Consider the following 22,291-nt stretch of genomic DNA (forward strand, 5'->3'; position numbering starts at 1 on the left):
GTTCGTTCTGTTACACGGTTTTTTGAGTCTTTTTTTTCATTTTGTATCACTAAAATTTATATGGTCCTTAAATTCATTAGTATCCTGATAATTATCTTTGTTTCGCAGGGTGTTAATATCGTCTGGACCGTTTGTTAGACTCGTCTAGACCGTTGATAAGAAATATCGCTTCCATTTTGGCCGTTACAATAAACATCTGGCAAGCTTGCCGCCACATTAAACTAAAGTTAGGGTCAAACCTCTCGTCTGGATAACCACGGATAACGCGTTACAGCAGTAAATGAGATTGTATTTGTGCGAATTTTGGTATTTTAGTTGAGTCCACTGGGCCATGTATAATATGTATCGTAAACTACCGAATTCCACAAAAAAAACATAAAATGTATAGGTTAGGTGCATTTTAGTTGATTTCAACAAATTCCGACCGCAGCGCACTCTACGGCAGAAATCATAAATTACCAGTACGTATTACACGCCGCCGTCACGTTGATCGCATTAAAACAATATTGAAATCGTGGTTTTGTCAGAATATTTAAATATTTTAATGTTTGGCTAGTACAGTTACTGAGACTATGAAACACTCAGGTAATCGGGAGATTAATATCTTTAACAGAAATTGATATTTTAAATATAATTCTAACTAGCTTGACCAAAAATGTCTTCTCTGGCCGAAATCAACAATCTCCCACATTCAACTGTTTCCAAAGCCTACTACTCCGCTACTCGCAAACATCAGCGGACACGGGGTGCGCAGGCACGGCGTGAAAATGACTGCCTATCATAAAGACCATAGGCGTCGATAACAGGTACGAGGTTTGTGTGATGTAACGGTTAGTAAAAAATAAGTGAAAAAAATTCGAACTAGGCGTCGCGTCGTGTTGTGTTGTGACAATTTCAAATGTTAATAAAATTGCCGAAAAAATTTTAACGCGTAAAGGAGAGCGTAATTAGGGCGTTGTTGGGTGCAATAACATTCAACAACTCATCATTCCCGGATATTCAACTGCCCCGAAACAACATTTTTAAACGGTTTTATTTAGCTCGACCCGTACGGTATTTATTTATTAGTTTGTTTATTTGGGTCAAAATTAGAAATTGAAATTTAAGTAGCTTCCTGTTGTCAGATTGATCTGAAATTTGGTACACACCTTTAGTTCCGATGACAATACAATATAGTAATATCTATAACATTGTAAATCTAAGATGGCCGCCGGTACAAAATGGCGGATTTCATATTTTTCCACAACCCCTCAATATGGGTATCAAATGAAAGGGCTACACTAGTAGAATACTGTGATTATGACAAAATTTAAAATCCAAGATGGACGTCGTTACAAAATGGCGTATTAGGTGAGGGCATGAGTCGTGCCCAGAACAGTTGTGTCCAAGATTGTGTGACGTTAGAAGGACAGATAAAAAAAATAGGTGATGAATTTGTGAAAATGTTGCGGTCCAACATTGACGTTACAAAAGGATTGGTAAATGGTGCTATAGGCCACATTACAGAAATTGTTTGGCCTCAGTTCCGTCGAACCCAAATGTACGAAACAGATGTACCATCAGTTTGGATTGACTTTGGCAGAGACGGCATACACGTTATACACCCGATAGCCATACAGTTTCCAGAAAAAATTCAATTATGGTACGGCTGAAAGAAGGATGTTACCCTTAATTTTGTCATTGGCATCCACCGTCCATAAAATGCAGGGCAGCACAGTCGACCATGCAGTAGTGTATTTGGGCTCAAAATTGTTTGAGGAAGGGCACGCATACGTGGCTCTAAGTCGAGTCAAGTCTCTGGAAGGGCTATGTATTGAGGAATTAGATTGTAATAAATTATCAGGTAAAAAAACCATGTAATAATGATGCACTAAATGAATTAAATAGAATGAGGAATATTCGGTAGGCATTTCCGTTAAATACTAAAAACTAGAAAATAAAAAATCGGTAAAAAAACTTTTAAGTTAAACGGTTTTATCTTATGTGCATTGAAAACTAGAAAATAATAATAACAATTAGGTATTTTGAACTTCTATAGTTCAGAAATATTTTAGTACTAGGCAGAATAGCTTTTAGGCATATTAGACTAAAATAAAAACGTGGGGCCCCTCCGAAATCCTACCTATGGCAAAGCATATCTTTATACTTTGGTAGATCATGAGCTCGGCGTTCGCTGGTGAAGCCGCCACGGCTGGTTATTGATTGTCAAAATCTCCAGTTACGATTATAGTAAGTCGATGCAATCCACACTTAGTATAGAAGAAAGTATTACAGCAATAGTTAATGGGCCCCACGTTTTTATTTTAGTCTAATATGCCTAAAAGCTATTCTGCTTAGTACTAAAATATTTCTGAACTAGAAGTTCAAAATACCTAATTGTTATTATTATTTTCTAGTTTTCAGTGCATAAGATAAAACCGTTTAACTTAAAAGTTTTTTTACCGATTTTTTATATAGCTTCACAATTTCTTACACCGATTTGATCATTAGCAAAAATGGATTCAAGCAGTTCGACATAAATATACTACGATAGGATAAAATATAATTTGTAGTATTAACGGGCTTAATTTTTTTATGAACATTTATGAACAAATTTCGTTATAGCCGAAATAGCTCCAATTATGCCCCACCCTGCATAACCTAATGTGGTGCAGACTTATTCCTTGCCACTGTACAGTTTTAGTTACACAAAGTATAGTATACTAAGCCGCTTGAAATATTATAGAAACTACCCGTAACAGAAACAAGCCCCCACTTGTTCTGTCATTACACCAAAACATAATCAATTCGAACACAAGACAAATCAGTTCGTGACCCAAATATGGGATTTTAGGATCCCCGGCTCCTGTGTGAGAATTCGTCCAATGGGCTCGTGTTTATTCAAGGGATATAAACTCCTTCCGACTATATAGAAGTAAATACTCAAAGTTCGTGCAAATAGTCACAAGTTTAGGGTATAGAGTTGAGGGATAATCATAATAACAGGTAGCGTCTTGATATTTACTGACATTTCGCAGAGGTGTTTGTATGTAGTTTGCTGGCAAAAATATGCAAAGAAAAGTTTTATTTTTTAAACCTTTTTTTTTCCATAGCAACCTCAATGACAGTATGAACGGATGCAATACAAAGTATTAGGGAATTTTTACAATTTTTTTTTCTGTTTGTATACTTGAGTAGTACAGATGTTTTCTTTAATATCGTTAGTTCTATTATCGTTATGAATGTTTATTAAAACCAGGACTGTATTGTTAGTCTTTAACGTTTTTTTTTTAATTTAATATAGAGTATCCAATGCAGCGTAATGTGCCGTTACGACAATGGTCACCAAAACCACCCCGTCATATTAAAAAATTAAATCAAAAAGTAATGATAATTGAAAAAATTGCAAATTGATCGTGATCAGTTCATTTGGCTCTTAAAAATGAACCGAAGCATGTATTGACATGAATCAAAAAACAAAATGCTCAGAAGTGATGGTTCTGATCGTAAAACTATATTTTAGGAAAATTTATACACGAAATTATTGTACAGGGTGTTTTAAAGTTAAGGTAAAAACAACCCCTCGATTCTTAAAGTATGTACTGTATAATATCCCAAATACTAAACTTTATAAAAAAAAACTTAGTTTACAAATTGAAGTTGATATAAGGATATACAGTTTAACAAAAAAAACACACACAAAGGATAAAACACCTCCACCGGAAAGGTCGGGTATTTATGAAATTTCTTGTAAAGATTGTAATCAGAAATATTTTGGGCAAACTAGAAGATCAATATTAACTAGATTTAAAAAACATTTAGCTCAGATAAGATATGGTAGACCGGACAAATCTTGCGTTGCTGAACATATTGTTGAATATAAATAAATAAATGCCTTTATTGTCAAAAAATTTTTCAATTTGTAGACAAAGGTAAACTAACAAACAAAGTAGAAAAAAAACAAGGTACACAAACAAACAAACAAAAGATAATACAAAACATTATATAAATAATATTGTCAGTCTTATTGTTAAAATAAACATTTATAAATGTTTACAATGTCAAAGAACAAAAATTTTCATTTTTCATAATTCAAAATAATATTCAAAAATATTTAGCCAGTTTATAGCAAAATATCAATGACCTCTAAATAAATTAATTTCGATGTCATTAGTAAATATAGCAATAGCAAACATTAGACCAGTGTTTTCAAGATCAAATTCGATTTTCAATTCAAATATAATTCATTTACGGCGTAGGAAGCCTTGTCTAGTAAATAAGAGTTCAATGCTTTGCGAAATGAAAAAAATGATGTTATGGATTTGATTTCAAATGGCATTGTGCGAAATGAAAAAAATGATGTTATGGATTTGATTTCAAATGGATTGTGCATTTTTTTCGAGTTGTATAATATTGAACTTTTAACTAACTCTGAGCGTGGGGTAGGTAGATAAAGATCTTGCTCCGCGTTCCTGAGTGGATAAGTGTGAGATGGCAGAACACTGTATAGATCTTAATAATTTAAAATTATTTAAACAAGTCTCAAATTGCAGGCAATTAGCTGGATATGAAAGCATCAGAATTAATAAATGTAAAGATGGTATGAACAGAGACAACGGTCCAATTCCTTCAAGTTCTTTGTTCCTACTACTCTAGTGGGAAATCTAACTGTTACGTTCGGTGGGCTCTGACTCGGTTGGCTAGATCTTGATCCACTGAGCGAGTATAGAAACGGTCAAATTGTAGATTGTGGTTTAGTTTTAATCATCTGCTGATGATGCTAACATGGTTAGCGAAGTGTGTTTGCGAAGCGCGTCCAGTGTAAAAGTAAAAATGTTTTGGTGTGGTGATTTAGTGTTTTATTTTGCTGTGTAACACCAAAGGTTCCAACCCCCAACTGTAATATATTCTTCTTCTTATCACGCCCTCTCCTGCCGAAGGTTGGCGATCCAAATGGCAATTGTGGCTCTGGAAACTGCAGCCCGGAAGATTTCCGCAGACGAGCGTTCAAACTATCTCCTCAAATCTTTTAGCCATGAGTTCTGGCGTCTTCCTACTGATCTTTTCACTTGCACTTTGCCCTCTATTATGAGGCGCAGTATTTCGTATCTACCACCTCTCATCACATGACCCAGATATTGCATTTTTCTTTCCTTGATGGTGTTCAGTATCTCTTTTTGTTTCTGCATGCGCTGGAGTACTTCATTGTTGGTGATCCTTTGTACCCACGAGATTCGCAGCATCCGTCTGTATAAATACATTTCGAAGGCTTCTGTTCTCTTCTCGGTCTGTGAATCCAGTGTCCAGCTCTCATATCCATAGAGTAACACAGAGAAGACGTAGCATCTGGCCATTCGAGTTCTGAGATCCGCACTGAGGTCTCTTCTTGTAAAAAATGATTTCATTCTCACGAAGATTTTTCTCGCTTGCTCAATTCTTGAAAATATTTCTCTTTTCGGGTCGCACTGACTATTGATGTTAGCTCCTAAATACTTTATTGAGGTCACTTGTTCGATTGTTTGTCCCTTGACACGCAGGTGTGCATTATTGGAGTCTTAGAAAAGACCAATAGTTTGGTCTTGGAGACATTGAGATGCAGTCCAAACATCTCACTATAGTGGACTACGGAATCTATAATGCTTTGCAGTTCTTGTATATCGTTGGCTATTATAACCGTATCATCGGCATATCTGAAATTGTTTATTGGGATTTCAATGAACTTGATTCCGCCCTGGATTCGATCCAGTGCTTCTCTAAATATAGTCTCCGAGTACAGGTTAAACAGGAGCGGAGACAAGACGCAACCCTGCCGTCTGATTTGTATATCTTCCGATGTTGACTGCTTCATCTCAACTACCGCCGTTTCATGCCAATAAAGTTCTGATATGAAACGTAGGTCATGTTCGTCAACTCCGGTTGTTCTTAGAATTTTGATCATCTTCTGATGATTAACACAGTCGAACGCCTTACGATAGTCTATGAAGCATGCAAATACATTCACATTCATGTCTCTACACCTCTGTGTCATTACATTTAGGGAGAAGAGTGCTTCACGCGTTCCGAGTCCGTTTCTGAAGTCAAACTGGGTGTTGTCCATCTGATTTTCGCACTTCTTGTAGATTCGAGTGTGGATGATTCAAAGAAAGATTTTGAGGACATGGGACATAAGACTTATCATCCGATAGTCATCACATTGTGAGGCATTGGGTTTCTTTGGCAGGGTTACGAATGTTGATTTAAGCCAATCTGACGGTATTTTGCTTGAGCTATATAATTTGTTAAATAATGCTGTTACCAAATCTAGACTTCTGCTGTCGTTATCTGCAATGAGTTTAAGTATTTCAACGTTTATTTTATCGGGACCGGTAGCTTTTCCGCTTTTCTGCGCTTTTATTGCATGAACAACTTCGTCTTTGGTTATTGCTGGAGCCTTTTCATTCAGTATGTGATCTATCGGTGGTGGGGAACAGGGTCTGTCATCATTAAAAAGTGTTTCGATATATTCTTTCCATCTCACAAGCTTAGCCTTTACTCCCAGAATTATCTCGTTGTTATCGTTTCTTAGGATTGTTTCTTGGTGTTTGTACTTTAACTGTAAAAATAACAAAAATATAACACTTTAAATTTTACAAAAATTTTCTCCGTTGCGTTTTCTGATCTGAGTATATAACACTAACTAAAATAACTGACTTGGTTTTAGATCAGATCTGCGATGCGAGACATGGCCTTTTTTAAATCACTAAATTAGTATACTCGAAGTACTTCTTGATTGGCATTGTTATCTTCATTAACGTTCATGTTTTCTTGAAACACGAAACTCTTAACGTTATACAAATTAAATTAAAACACAAAACACGACTGTATCGAGACGGAAATGCACTACTTCAGAATTTAACCGCTCGCTGTTAAGATCCCGGTACGAGATATCAGTTTATTAAACTGACATAAACTTCTACATGTAGAAGTTGTTGCCGAAAGTTTACACCAACTCAGTTTAGTTTAAGTTTGGAGCTAAATTTCCCCTAAGTAACTTAACTATTATACGTGTATTGTCTATAACACGGCTAATGATTATACGCCAATAGTTTGCCGTAAAGAAGTTTTAAATCACCTATCGATATTGCTACGTTTTTGCTTAATTCCACTTATAGTGATTCCGTTCGTTTTCGATTTGTGTTATTTACTAGAATGTCTTTTCTGTCTCATCATTCATTTTGAGACCTCTTTCATTATAAGTCTTCTTATATTTGCTTTTACAAAAAAAAAACAAATAAAATATATAAAAAATTAAGTCAAAATTGCCCTTTCTCAGATCTCGGCAATTCTATATTTTCTTTTTTAATTAAGAAAACCGTCAGAGTTGTATTAAAAATTTAGTTCTCGCCGGAACACGTTTGTTTGTTCCTCCCACTAAGAGATTTCTTTCTGTGCGCCAATTAAATTATACCGAGTCTTTGTGCCGTACAACCGACAGCAATTAATTACTTCCTGTAAAAATAGATGGTAATGGAGTTGAATCTTGAACAAAGCACCCTTGTCTCTCAAATGGCAAAAATATAAAGAAAGAGACACGGACAGGATGCGATTGTTTGGCCAACAAGTTTTTTAGAATAGAGAAGAAATGGTAGTAAGGAATTCGGCGAAATAAGATATTTTTTTAGGTTTTTTTGTCGAATATGCTATAATAGTTATTTATGCTACTAGTGTGTTATCTTACATATAAATCACGCTGGGAAATGCTTTCAAGTGACTTATATGTATGTTATAACACGCGAGTGCCATACAAAATTTTATCCAACCGCAGAACTGTTTCATGTCCAATCTCTAAAGAATAATTGTTGGAAAGCACTTTTCATTAAAATGTTGTATCCTATGTTATAGGGCTTGTTTCTCTCTACAATTTCCTGTCTCACAATGTACCGTTTGTGTCCAGGAAGGGTTCATAGTTGTCGATTTTCGAAAGAAATCAGTACATGTATATTATTTCGTATATTTTTCATTTTATTGATTTTATGCAAAGCGCTGTTCATTAAAATGTTGTATCCTGTGTTATAGGGCTTGTTTCTCTCTACAATTTCCTGTCTCACAATGTACCGTTTGTGTCCAGGAAGGTTTCATAGTTGTCGATTTTGGAAAGAAATCAGTACATGTATATTATTTTGTATATTTTTCAGTTTTTTTTCGTATATGTCAGAACTTAAATTAACAGTGACATTATTGGGAGTTCCGAAAAAAGACTGTAAAGTAGCAAAAATAAAATACTAATTCACCACAATACAGGAAAACACTTTACTTACACACTGGACGCGTGTTTCGCTAGCTACGTTCATCAGCAAATGACCAAAAACCAAACATATATCTACAAATTGAGAGTTTATAAATATAGACGCTCAGTTGGCAGTGACCAAGCGTGGTAAAACTAGCCAAGCGAGTCGACACCAACCGAGCGTAACCATTAATTACTGAGACTTGAGCAATAGGAAGAAAGAACTGAAAAAAGTTGGACCTTTATTTTTGTTCATATTATCTTTATATTTATTTATTTTGACACTCTCATATGCATCTAATTGTCTATAATTTGGGATTTGTTCGATTAATTTTACATTATTAATATTTATACAATGTCAAAGTAAAACTTCTGAAGGCGGGTAAGGGACAAATAACTCATACTGGGTTAGAGAATTTTATTGATTTTATGGAAAGCACTGTTCATTAAAATGTTGTATCCTATGTTATACGGCTTGTTTCTCTCTACAATTTCCTGTCTCACAATGAATCGTTTGTGTCCAGGAAGGTTTCATAGTTTCATAGTTGTCGATTTTCGAAAGAAATCAGTACATGTATATTATTTCGTATATTTTTCATTTTATTGAATTTATGGAAAGCACTGTTCATTAAAATGTTGTATCCTATATTATAGGGCTTGTTTCTCTCCACAATTTCCTGTCTCACAATGTACCGTTTGTGTCCGGGAAGGGTTCATAGTTTCATAGTTATCGATTTTCGAAAGAAATCAGTACATGTATATTATTTCGTATATTTTTCATTTTATTGATTTTATGGAAAGCACTGTTCATTAAAATGTTGTGTTCTACAGGGTGTCTCAGATTTTAATCGGCAAAATTTAATAGACGATAGAACTTGCAAAAATAAAACAAAAAGTTTATATCAACTTGTAAGATTTAAAGCTTCATTTTCGAGATACAGGGTACCATTAGAATACCAATTATAATATTAATTACCAATTAGAATTTAATTTTTTTCGCAAGAAGTAAGCAAAATAGACAAAAAAGTCAGGAGACAAAAAGATAATATTTTTAATTACTAAATCCAAAAATAATATTAAACTTCTAAAAAAGCAGTGGCGTGCCTATTTTTTCCTTTAAAATAATTTAACAGTGATGCCCCACCGCCGCCGCTGGCCATTAAACTTAAATCTAATTACAACAAATTAAGTCCCATAGTAAGTATTATAAACGGGTCAAGTTATATCAAAGTCGATTAAATAGTTTTTCAAATATCTTATTTTTTTTTCTTTTTTAAGTAACTTTAACACTCTGTATCTCGAAAAGGAAGCTTTAAATTTTACAAGTTGATATAAACTTTTTGTTTTATTTTTGCAAGTTCTATAGTCTATTAAATTTTCCCGATTAAAATCTGAGACACCCTGTATATTATAGGGCTTGCTTCTCTCTACAATTTCCTGTCTCACAATGTACCGTTTGTGTCCGGGAAGGGTTCATAGTTTCATAGTTGTCTATTTTCGAAAAAAATCAGTACATGTGGTTGGGGCTCGTAAAACCAAAATGTTTCTGGCTTGTAGGACCAAAATGTATCTTGGCGGAGAACCAAAATCTGGATGATTCTGGTAGTCGGACTGTCGAAGGACCAGTTGAAATAACATTCAACAACGATAACTTTTACACACTTATATTGTAGACAAATAACACAAGTGAAACTTATTAATTATACTTAAAAATAACAACGTTTAAAATTTCTCGTAACAATATTATAAAAGCCAAAGAAAAAACTGTCGATATGCGGATGGCGTCTTTCGACGCGTCGTGCGTACTCTGGACGCGTAAAGCGTACTCTGGACGCCTGAAGCGGACTCTGGACGCCTGAAGCGTACTCTGGACGCCTAAAGCGTACTCTCCTTAGAACCACGTTCCAGTCTCTTAAATAATGTTTCACTTCAAAAATAGCCATAGGCGTACAATACAATTTTCATGTTCTTAAATCTAATATTCATAACAGTGGACGACACTGCCCTAAACTTACATTGTTTAGATAGACAGACGTCTGCGACAGCTATATAGTTTTACGATCAAAATTCCCAGTGGTAATAGTTAAGTTAAAGTTATAATTTTACGAATATAAAGTAGGGTCGTTTATCATCTTAAAGGTAAGGTACCTTAATAAGGTTTTTATAATGGGAAATTTCTTCAACTTTGTTAATAGAGTAGAGTAACTTAAAACTATAAACAATTATTATAATCTAACAAAAATGTCTTAGCTAGCCTGAACAACATGTATATTATTTCGTATATTTTTCATTTTATTGATTTTATGGAAAGCACTGTGCATTAAAATGTTGTATCCTATGTTATAGGGTTTGTTTCTCTCTACAATTTCCTGTCTCACAATGTACCGTTTGTGTCCGGGAAGGGTTCATAGTTTCATAGTTGTCTATTTTCGAAAAAAATCAGTACATGTATATTATTTCGTATATTTTTCATTTTATTGATTTTATGGAAAGCACTGTTCATTAAAATGTTGTATCCTATGTTATAGGGTTTGTTTCTCTCTACAATTTCCTGTCTCACAATGTACCGTTTGTGCCCGGGAAGGGTTCATAGTTTCATAGTTGTCGATTTTCGAAAGAAATCAGTACTCGATATCATTCATCTACCTCTAACCTGATTATGTCAACGGCAGATTTAGTAATTAGCGGGAAAAAATACCGACGTGTGCGTCTAGTGCTAATACACTGGTGACATCTCGTCATGTCTATACTCAATCCTGCCGGTGACGTATAGAGGACAATTATCAGGCGCGAACAGATAATGAGCGACATAATTTAAAGAGATCGATATAGAGGTAAATTTACCGGTAGAGGCAAATAGAGAAAATCAAATTGAAGGTTGTGTATAGAAGAGGTTGAGAATATTTATTGGAATTAAGATGCTATAATTCGAGATTTTGAGTAATAATATAAAATGAAAATGGACACTCATCTAACCACATTAATAATTTATTTCCATCATTAATGTCACATACAGTAAATTTACAAGAGAGCACTTTAGGTGGAAGTAACGCGTGTCGCGCTTCTTCATTTTTTTTTAATATTTCCTCAATTTTAATGGAAACGTACTCGAACGTGTGCCGAATTCGTGCGAAAGGCGTTTTTTTTGACAAAAAACTGAACTCGATTGACAACAACCGTCAATTTATAAACAGGTAATTTAATACAATAGTAACCTGGTAACAAACAAAGTTCCTACCAGCAGCGTTAATACAAATATACCGAAAGATTAATAAATGCAACATTTGTGTTGTTTTAAAATTGGACCAAGTGTAAGGTAAGGGTCCCTCCATAGGCCCTCGGTACAGAAACTTTGTCGGTAATTATCACACTTATAATTCCACTGATACATAAATAACTACTATGTTAAACACTGAATAATAAAACACATTAGAAATGTGCATAATATTTGATACTATCATTCACCTTTTCTTTAATAAATGGGAATTCGTAAACAAAAGAAGTGTTCATAGTATTTTCTGTTTCACATGGTATGCATATGATGCTAACATGGTTAGCGAAACGCGCGTCCAGTGTAAAAGTAAAAGTGTTTTGGTGTATTGTGGTGATTTAGTGTTTTTATTTTGCTACAAATTGAGAGTTTATAAATATAGACGCTCAGTTGGCAGTGACCAAGCGTGGTAAAACTAGCCAACCGAGTCAACGCCAATCGAGCGTAACCATCAATTACTGAGACTAGAGCAATAGGAACAGAGAACTGGAAAAAGTTGGACCTTTATCTCAGTTCATATTATTTTTATATTTATTTATTTTGACGCTCTCATATACATCTAATTGCCTATAATTTGGCATTTGTTCGATTAATTTTACATTATTAATATTTATACAATGATTTTTATCAACAATATGTTGAGCAACGCAAGATCTATCCGGTGTACCATATCATACCTAAGCCATATGTTGCTTAAATCTAGTTAATATTGATCTTCTAGTTTGCCCAACATATTATTTCTGATTAAAATTTTTAAATGAAATTTCATCGTCGGGTATTTACAAAATATCATGTAAATATTGCGTAATGGCAATTAATTATCCTTTGAAGTTTTTAACAAAAAATTTAAACGAAAACGTTTTCGGAAAGCTTTTCAAATGAATTTTTAATAATATTTGGCCGATACAATACACTCCACAATAGATTTAACGGATTCACCCGTCCATATTGAGTTATGCGCAACAAAACAATCGAAAATTTAACAAATATACATTTGTAAAGGGACTACCGCTTTGTGTTAATTTTACGTTAAATTTTCATCTGTAAATTTTATGAATTATATTGAAATTCCAGTGTAGATTTGGAACAACATAAATATTCCATGAAGTTTTGTTAAAAACTGTGCAAAACGGTGGAAAAATACCAATAACAAATAAAACAAAAGGTCGAATAATGATTTAATCTAAATGGCATAAGCTTTTTACAAAAATGGTACCATATTTTAAACATGTACCTACAGTACATCCATAACTTCGAAATTCGAGAAAAAATATTTTTCGTTCTCATTCTATAACTAGTGTTAATTTTTGAACAGTTTTTAAAATTATCATCGAATGTTATTCCCTAACCGTCTTTGACGTCGTTTTTTTTTCGATCATACTTCAAACACTCAAAAAAATTATAAATTACGCGAAATATAAATGTCCTCGTTATTTTAAATATAGTTAATGCATGATCACATCATGTTTATTTTTTGTCAATAATGACATTTATTATGTTTGCCTTTTCACTGAGTAGTTTTTACTTTCAAAGTTTCCGGAATACAGTTTGGACCACCCTGTATTATTAAATACACAATACTAAATCACTACCTCCGGAACAAATAACCGGTATACGTATTAAACCAACTCTCATACCATATAAATCCTTTGGAAATCACGAACCGTACGCAAAGTAACATAATTTCGCATTTCAGATATTCCAATTTTGCTTTGCGGTCAATTATCTGCGAAATTTAGCAAACCAATTGAGCCTTGTTCCACCTATAGGCCGATATTTTAATTGAACATATACTAGGATAGAGCGGGACGTTATCATACGGCCCTAACATGTCCTGTTGATTTTGTTTGTCCATTCCCTTTGGCTGGACAATTGATTCATTCAGTTCAGTACGACAATGAAATTTAAATTAAAATTGTTGTTTGATTTGCGTGCGTTATTGTAACTTGAATATTATGAAAATACAGGGTGGCGTCTCTCATAAGATGCGGAAGTTCCAAGGAGAACGGTAGTTTATATAGAGATGAAATTTTGAGAGCAAATTCAAGGCATTTTACAAAAATATATAGAGTTTTACAGGGTGGTTTTCAAAAAAAATTACGCCTCAAAGTTGGGTTTTTTGTAATAAAACACCCTATATACGTTTAAATTTTTTGTTAAAAACTTCAAAGGATAATTAATTGCCATTACGCAATATTTACATGATATTTCGTAAATACCCGACGATGAAATTTCATTTAAAAATTTTAATCAGAAATAATATGTTGGGCAAACTATATAACTAGATTTAAAGAACATTTAGCTCAGATAAGATATGGTAGACCAGGCAATTAGATGCATATGAAAGCATCAGAATTAATAAATGTTAAGATAGTATGAACAGAGACAACGGTCCAATTCCTTCAAGTTCTTTGTTCCTACTACTCTAGTGGAGGAAATCTAACTGTTACGCTCAGCGGGCTCTGACTCGGTTGGCTAGATTTTGTCACGCCCACTCGGTGCCCACTGGGCGAGTATATAAACGCTCAACTTGTAGATTGTACTTTAGTTTATAATCATCTGCTGATGATGCTAACATGGTTAGCGAAACGCGCGTCCGGTGGAAAAGTAAAAGTGTTTTGGTGTATTGTAGTGATTTAGTGTTTTTATTTTGCTCTGTAACACCAAAGGTTCCAACCCTCAACTGTAATAATAAAGATCTATTGACACTAAATCACAAAAATGAAAATATCTACAAAAATCTTTGTTTTACGGGTAGGAAACCTTAATAGTATTTTGAAGAGAACAAAAATGAATTCCCCATTGAATATCGGAATAATATACTGGGTGTTTCATTTAAAATAAAAGAGTAACTTGCTCTTAAATGTGGCCAATGCTTAATATTATTTTTGTCAGTGATGTCAGTGGCTAGGGGGCTAGTTTTACTATTTAACTATCAATTTTATCCAGATCAGTAAATGTTTGTTTTGTTGTTTTCATGTACAATAAGAGAGTGCTTGCCAATGACCAACTAAATGGATATTTGAGGTGAATTTGCATTGTGAGACCCGGTTGAGTAAGCCCCAGAAATAAGCGATTTTACATTTTGTTCATTCAATTAGTATAATACACATTTTTGATACCGTAAAACTAACAATCACTGCAGTGTTTTTATTAACGAAGGCTAAACTTATAAATATTAATTAAAAATAAATAGTTGGCCGCCAAGTTTGCATTTATTGATGTTTTACGGTCAGTCCTGCTTTTATTGCAAACATATATCGTTGAATCATTGCTATTGTTTCAAGTACGGGAATAATTGAATCTCGATTTAATTGTTTTTCCGATATTTTCAGCAAATTAATGGCATGACGATCCGGTAACAGTTTTTTTTTCGCCCGTAATAAAAGTTTGGACAAAATTTAACTACCATAGAAGTTTAGAGGAAACAAAAAAAAATGTAAAAAAATCAGTCAAATAGAAACTCATTTCGATTGCAAAACAAAATGATTTCATTTCGTTAATGTTACAATTGGTTGATAGCATTTTTTTTCAGTCAATATAATTTAACCAAATATACAAACAACCTGGATAAAATTTTCTCAAATTTCAAAAAAATCCGTTTGCCAAAAATAAGCTTTTTACATCAAGCAGTTTAAGCAGAATCATGGTTAATCAATTACCAACTTCTTCGAACACCCTGTATGATTATTTTAAAAATTTCAAAATATGTAAAAAACAAAATAAATTATGCGTGGCCAAGCGTTTTCCCAAAAGACTAACCGTTTTTTAAATAACAAATATTGTAATATTTGAGGGGCGTTTTCACCCTCTTGGAATTTGAGATTCGAGAGACCCCTCCTTATCGAACATCTACACCCCACAGTCAATCCGTTTGCCAGCTTTAAACGTCAAGCAGTTTAAGCAGAATCGTGATTACTCAATGGTCATATTTTATCAAACACCCTGTATAAATTTTTAAAAAATCTTAAAATATGTAAAACAACAAAATAAAATATACGTATTTAAGAGTTTTTCCGAAAAACTCACCGGTTTTTAAATAAAAAATATTCTAATATTTGAGGGGTGGTTTCACCCCCTTAGAATTCGAGTTTCGAAAAATCCCTTCTTATCGAACCTCTACACCCTAAAGTCAATCCGTTTTCCAAAAATCAGCTTTTTACGTCAAGCGCCGATCGTGATTAATCAGTGACCAGATTTTTCGAAACACCCTGTATAAATTTTTAAAAAATCTTAAAATATGTAAAAAAACAAAATAAAATATACGTGTTTAAGCGTTTTTTCGGAAACTTGACCGTTTTTTAAATAAAAAATATTGTAATATTTGAGGGGAGGTTTCATCCCCTTGGAACTGGAATTTCGAAAAATCCCTTTTTATCGAACCTCTACACCCTAGAATCAACCTGTATGCCAAAAATATATTAGTATAGATTACTCAAAAAACTTGTCGCATATTTTCGAAACAAAAATATTAATTTGAAAAATGAGACACCTTGAATTCTCTGACTTACGTTTCTAAATAGTTTGGATACTGTAAAGAGAAATATTCGAAACAATAAGTCTACGCGCTGACATGCAATTTTTAGTCGACCGACTATTTGGTTGCAAAAATGAAAACAATACATATTTTTGGAGCCGAGCGACCGACTATTTCGTTGCATGTGAGCGCGGCACTATAAGCATATATTGGTTATAAATCTGCAACTAAATAGTTTGCCGACTAAAAATTGCCTGTCAGCGCATAGCCTAAGGTTACGTAATGCAATAAGATATTCCGCCGATCGTAACCATATAGGAATGCATTGTTTTCACTTTTGCAACTAAATAGCCGACCGACAAAAAATTGCATATCAACGCGTAGCCTAATTATCACAAAAACCTCGCAAGAGGAAGGTAGCAAAATGTGTGCTCCATTTAGAAGTATGCAATAATTACTTTTATTCAAATTTGCGATAATATTTTATAATAATTACTATATAATAAGTAACTTATTATACAGGGTTGTTCACCACATACGACACGGAGTATTGTAGCTAAACGATTAGATTTTCACAAATTGTAAGTTCTGGGTTCATTGAAGGTCAATTAGAGCTACAATTTAAAAATATTTTTACAAGATACAGAGTGTCCCAAATAAGTAAAAAATATTATAGTTATATTTTTTTAAATGGAACACCCTGTATATTATTCTATTTTTAGATTCTACGATTGAAATAAAGGTAAATTTGATTAAGGTTTATCACACCTAAATCTTACCGTTTTTGAAATATTTTCAAGTTTATGAAATTGCAGTAAAAATTTTAAGGCTTTATTTCTCCCAGGGTATCAAAGTTTTTAATACCAAATATTTACTGAAGATTATTTATTGATCAGATATTGTGTTGCAATAATAAAAATTTTACTACCTTATACAGAGTGTCCAAAAATTTATATTAAATAATTACTAGCTTTAAACGGCAATAACTTGTTTAATTTAAATGGAACACCCTATATATTTTACGTAAATCAGATGCACAATGTAATTGTCTATCAAATTTTATTATACCATTTTTTACCCATCTCTTCAAGTTTTCGTAGAAAATGCATGTTTTTATAATTTAGGCCTCAATTATCACTATACCCATGGAATATTGACATTTCAGATTTTTTTATAGCACCATAATATGTACAAAATGTACAGGTGGTAAATATTGCAAGCCCATTGGCATACAAAATAAACTATTTAAATATTTACAAAAGAGTATACCAATTAAATATACCATCATTATTTCCTACCAAAAACACCAAAAATTAGTTAATTACATATTTATAAATTGTTTTAATTAAAACATTATTCTAAATGAATGTGGATTTGGCTCAGAAATCAATATAATAATAAGTCATAAAAATGAACGTGTGTTTTTATAAATAAACATTCGTTAATAAATGAAGTAAAATCTATAAGGTGTTGCTTTTTACCACACTGTCTAATACACACACAAAATTCAATTTTTTAGTATTTGGAGCAATTATTACTACAACGTAAACAGTCAAATAATGTAGTTTGAATACTGGGATCATATTAATCGGTCCTCTTTAACAAAAAATATTTAAACAGTTTTTTTATTTTTTAATTAAATAAGCGAACTAGATATATCGACAATATTAGTATCTGTACCCTTTGAAAATTTGTTATATCTTTAAAAATAAGCTAAAATGTCAATATTCCATGGGTATAGCGATAAATGAGGTCTAAATTATAAGAAAATGCATTTTCTATGAAAACTTGAAGAGGTGGGTAAAAAATGGAACAATACAATTTGATAGACAATTACATTGTGCATCTGATTCACGTAAAATATATAGGGTGTTCTATTTAAATTAAACAAGTTATTGCCGTTTAAAGCTAATAATTATTTAATATAAATTTTTGGACACTCTGTATAAGGTAGTAAAATTTTTATTATTGCAACACAATATCTGATCAATAAATAATCTTCAGTAAATATTTAGTATTAAAAACTTTGATACCCTTGGAGAAATAAAGCCTTAATTTATTTTTTGCAATTTCATAAAATTGAAAATATTTCAAAAACGGTAAGGTTTAGGTGTGATAAACCTTAATCAAATCTACCTTTATTTCATTCGTAGAATCTAAAAATAGAATAATATACAGGGTGTTCTATTTAAAAAAATACAACTATAATATTTTTTACCTATTTAGGACACTTTGTATCTTGTAAAAATATTTTTAAATTGTAGCTCTAATAGTCCTTCAACGAACCCAAAACTTACAATTTGTAATAATCTAATCGTTTAGTTACAATACTCCGTGTCGTATGTGGTGAACAACACTGTATAAGTTAAGCGGTACTTAACACTTTTACAATTACCTTGATACATAAATAACTATTATGTTCACCAGTATACTATGTACTACTTTTTTTTCTAGTCTTACTTTCCATTTGATAAGTACCGAGTCGATGTAGTTTGTTGAAATTTCTGAGATGAACGCTACCAATCTCAGATCGATTCAACCGACGATATGACTGTCTTAGTAAAGTGTGTCTAATAAATCTCTTTTCATCCCAAACGTTTAGCAAGTGGATGGCAATTTATCAGGAAGTTTAGCTGCTATTAATTTATAGCCTTCATCTTTAAGCCTATGAACGAACAATTTATGGTTTAAATTGAAATATATGATGACAATTAAGAATTACTTTTCTTCCAGGAGGTTAATAACCACATAGACATGTGTTTTTTTTCTTTCTTGTGTTTGTTTTTGATCTTTTTGTCACTCATCTTAAAATGTTTATGTCAATGTAGATTTTTAAATTTTAAATTGTCCTTGTAAGAGATGTGCTGACTAATAATCCTGGTGTTCGATGCCTAGGGAAAAAAGACATATGTATAATAGTTATTAATGATACAAGTTCGATACGAACATCATTGTGTAACTAAGCCGCAATTAAACGTTACACGCGTTTCATTAAAAAGTTCGTATGGAACGTGTATCATTCAAAATTTAATCAACGACCCGACACGAGGGACGATCCAAAGAGATTTGATATAATTTAAAATATCAGAGATATGCTCATTAAAATTAAAATTCAAAATTATCAGGTGCCCATATTAGTCGACGCCGTGGTAATCGTGCTTGTTGATTGTTTTCATTTTGACTTTGACAACTCAATTATTGATGTTCAATTTTGTGTTAAACGTTCAGTTTTAGCAAAAAGCAAAAAATAATATTAATATGGGTGATTCTGATTCTGTGTCCCTTCGGATTGGCGCTTCGGAAGGCATTACGCAAAACCTTGTCGATTCCCTACTTCCCGAAAAATCAAGACAAACGTACGAGCAAGCCTATGTAAAACTTGAAGATTGGTGTAAAGGAAAAGGAATCAAGAATAGTAGTAACGAAAAGGTTCTCCTGGCATATTTTGAACATCTTTCAAAACATAGGAAGGCTTCATCACTTTGGGTATATTATTCCATGCTACGTTCAGTTATATCAGTGAAGAAAAATACAGATATTAGTAAGTACGTCCATTTAATTGCATTTCGAAAAAGGAAATCGGAAGGATTTCGGTCAAAAAAATCGAGAATTTTAAGAAAAGAAGACATAACTCGTTTTTTGTTGGAAGCCGATGATAAAACTTATTTCCTGACAGAAGTTTCATTGATAGTAGGACTTGCGGGAGCCTGCCGGCGTATCGAGGTGATGAATCTGCAGCTGCAAAATGTTAAAGATGAAGGACAATGCATTCATGTCATTATTCCATTTACGAAAACAAAGATATCACGAGATTTTTTTTTATAACGAAAGGGAATGTTGAAGGAATAAATCTGATGGAAATGGTTCGAAGATATATAGCTATGCGGCCATGCAACACAGAGCATACTCGATTTTTTGTGGGGTACAGAAATGGAAAATGTATTAAGCAACCCGTTGGCATTAATACTTTAGGGAAAATTCCGTATAAAATAGCACTGTTCCTAAGTCTTCCAAATCCACAACAATACACTGGACATTTGTTTCCGTAGATCGTCTGTGTCATTGCATGCAGATTCAGGAGTGGATTTATTAACTGTTAAAAGACATTAGTGGTTGGCGCTCTAACACAGTGGTAGAGAGCTATATAGAAAATTCCAAAGAAAGTAAGAAAAAAGTGTCATGTAATATTTTGGGTAACATTTCTGGCAATGATGGATCTTCAACAAGTTCAAGCACTCAGGAAATTAATTTACTTTCCAAAAATTCAACTCACCTGTCATCGTCTGGAATTAATTTAACCAATTGTACTGATATTATAATTAATGTTTACAATAAATAAACGTATTTAGGTACCTTTTTTGCTTGTTAACTTAACTTGTTAAAACTTAAAATTTAAATTAAAAATATTATAATGTCTATAATATTATAATCAAAAAAGAAATTCAAAATAATTATGAAAATATGCAAAAATAAATATTATCTAACGAAGATACTCCTGTATTTTTAATTCATTTCGCAAATGAATATTTAAAAAGGTCAAACACTTGCGTAGGCTCTCGACAGTAAATTTTAAATATCCATACATTTCTTGTTAATTTATGGGGAGAAATTGAAAACAGAAAATTTCGATAAAAACACTAATTGGAAAAAATTAAAAATAAATCTCCTCAAAAACGCGAAACAACGTATCTAAAAAATATGAATGTTTAATTTTTGTTATAAGATGTTTTATTAAAATTTTAATCACCGACGGCAAAGTATAAGATATGACTTCCGTTATAATCATTAAAAGTTTGTCTATACGATGTGAAACAGAAAATACAACAAACACTTGTTTTGTTTACAAATTCCGACTTTTAAAAGAAAAGGTGAATCATAGTATCAAATATTATGCACATTTCTAATCTGTTTTATTATTTAGTGTTTTACATAATAGTTATTTACGTATCAAAAAAATTATAAGGGTGATAATTACAGAGGGCAAAGTGTCTGTCCCGAGTGACAATAATTGCCCGTGGTTATTAATAATTTATAATTCCCGTAGTACATAGATAATTTTATTTCTTACCGAATTTAGTGTGTTATAAATCTTCTGGTATATTTGTATTAACTCTGCTGGTAGGAACCTTATTTGTTACCAGGTTACTATTGTATTAAATGACCTGTTTATAAATTAACAGTTGTTGTCAATCAAGTTCAGGAATTTTGTAAAAAAACGCCTTTCGCACGAATTCGGCACACGTTCGAGTACGTTTCCATTAAAATGGATGAAATATTAAACTGAAGAAGCACGACAAGAGTTACTTCCACCTAAAGGTGAGTCCATTTACCAAAAGAAATATAAAAAATACCTTCAGTGGCTGGGACCGAAAAATACTGTAGCAGGGGATGTCGATAAAACTGTTCTCCTGTAAGTTTATTACGTGTGACACTAATGATGTAAATAAATTATTAGAATAGTTAGATGAATGTCCATTTTCATTTTATATTATTACTCAAAATCTCTATTGTATTTCATGGTTGTTCTCTAAGAAAAGGTAGAGGGAACTGACATTTTAATAATGTCCCAAGAAATTATGATTGTATTTATGGCTATAAGTAAGAAATAAATATTGTTAATACTCACCGAAACGTTAACGTAATTTGTCCATACACCTTCCTACTGTCCACAAACTCGGGATCTATTAATAGCACTCCTATAAGCCGATCGATACAACCATGCGACACTACCAAATCACGACTTGACAGGTACATGGTCAGCTTGTTGTTGGGAGACGATTTCTTGAATACCCTACAAAGAGAATTTAACATTACTCGTTTTTATCTCCTTTCGACATAAAGAAATAAGTTGTACTAACTGTATATTTCTTCTTAACTTTTGTCTTAACTGAGTGTTTATCAAAATTATGTATATTAATTTAAACCTTTGAATTAAAATACCATGCGATCGAAAAAAAAATCGGAATCGATCGGAAATGAGAATCGGTGATAGTTTTGACGAGACCAATAATTAATTTTTTACAAGTTTTATGTCAATTTTTAGTACATGACCTCATCATTTGTTGTATATGTTACAGTACAAGTTGGAAATCAGTGATTGTTAACAATTACTAGTAAAATCTCACATTCACTGATTTGCTAAGACTACGCCAGGACGATAGCAGTGAGTTTAAAAGACTCAGTTAGCGCGGTTGCCACATGTTGTAAAATATAAGGATAAGTTGAATAATAGCACAGACTAACCTAAACAGATGCGACAAACAATGCAAATGTGAAAATTACATTTTGGCGAATGCGC

General features: G+C 32.7%; 1 protein-coding gene across 1 annotated transcript in view; it reads right to left on the reverse strand.

The window, feature by feature from the left end:
* LOC115888735 (arrestin homolog) overlaps nucleotides 1–22,291 on the reverse strand; it is a 355,674-nt gene that overhangs the window by 293,279 nt on the left and 40,104 nt on the right. The window contains exon 4 of the mRNA XM_030908556.1: nucleotides 21,620–21,784. Within this exon, the coding sequence (XP_030764416.1) occupies nucleotides 21,620–21,784 (165 nt within the window). The remainder of the gene's footprint in view (nucleotides 1–21,619; nucleotides 21,785–22,291) is intronic.

This window comes from Sitophilus oryzae, unplaced genomic scaffold, assembly GCF_002938485.1.
Source record: "Sitophilus oryzae breed Bouriz unplaced genomic scaffold, Soryzae_2.0 scaffold_808_pilon_pilon, whole genome shotgun sequence".
Lineage (NCBI taxonomy): Eukaryota > Metazoa > Arthropoda > Insecta > Coleoptera > Curculionidae > Sitophilus > Sitophilus oryzae.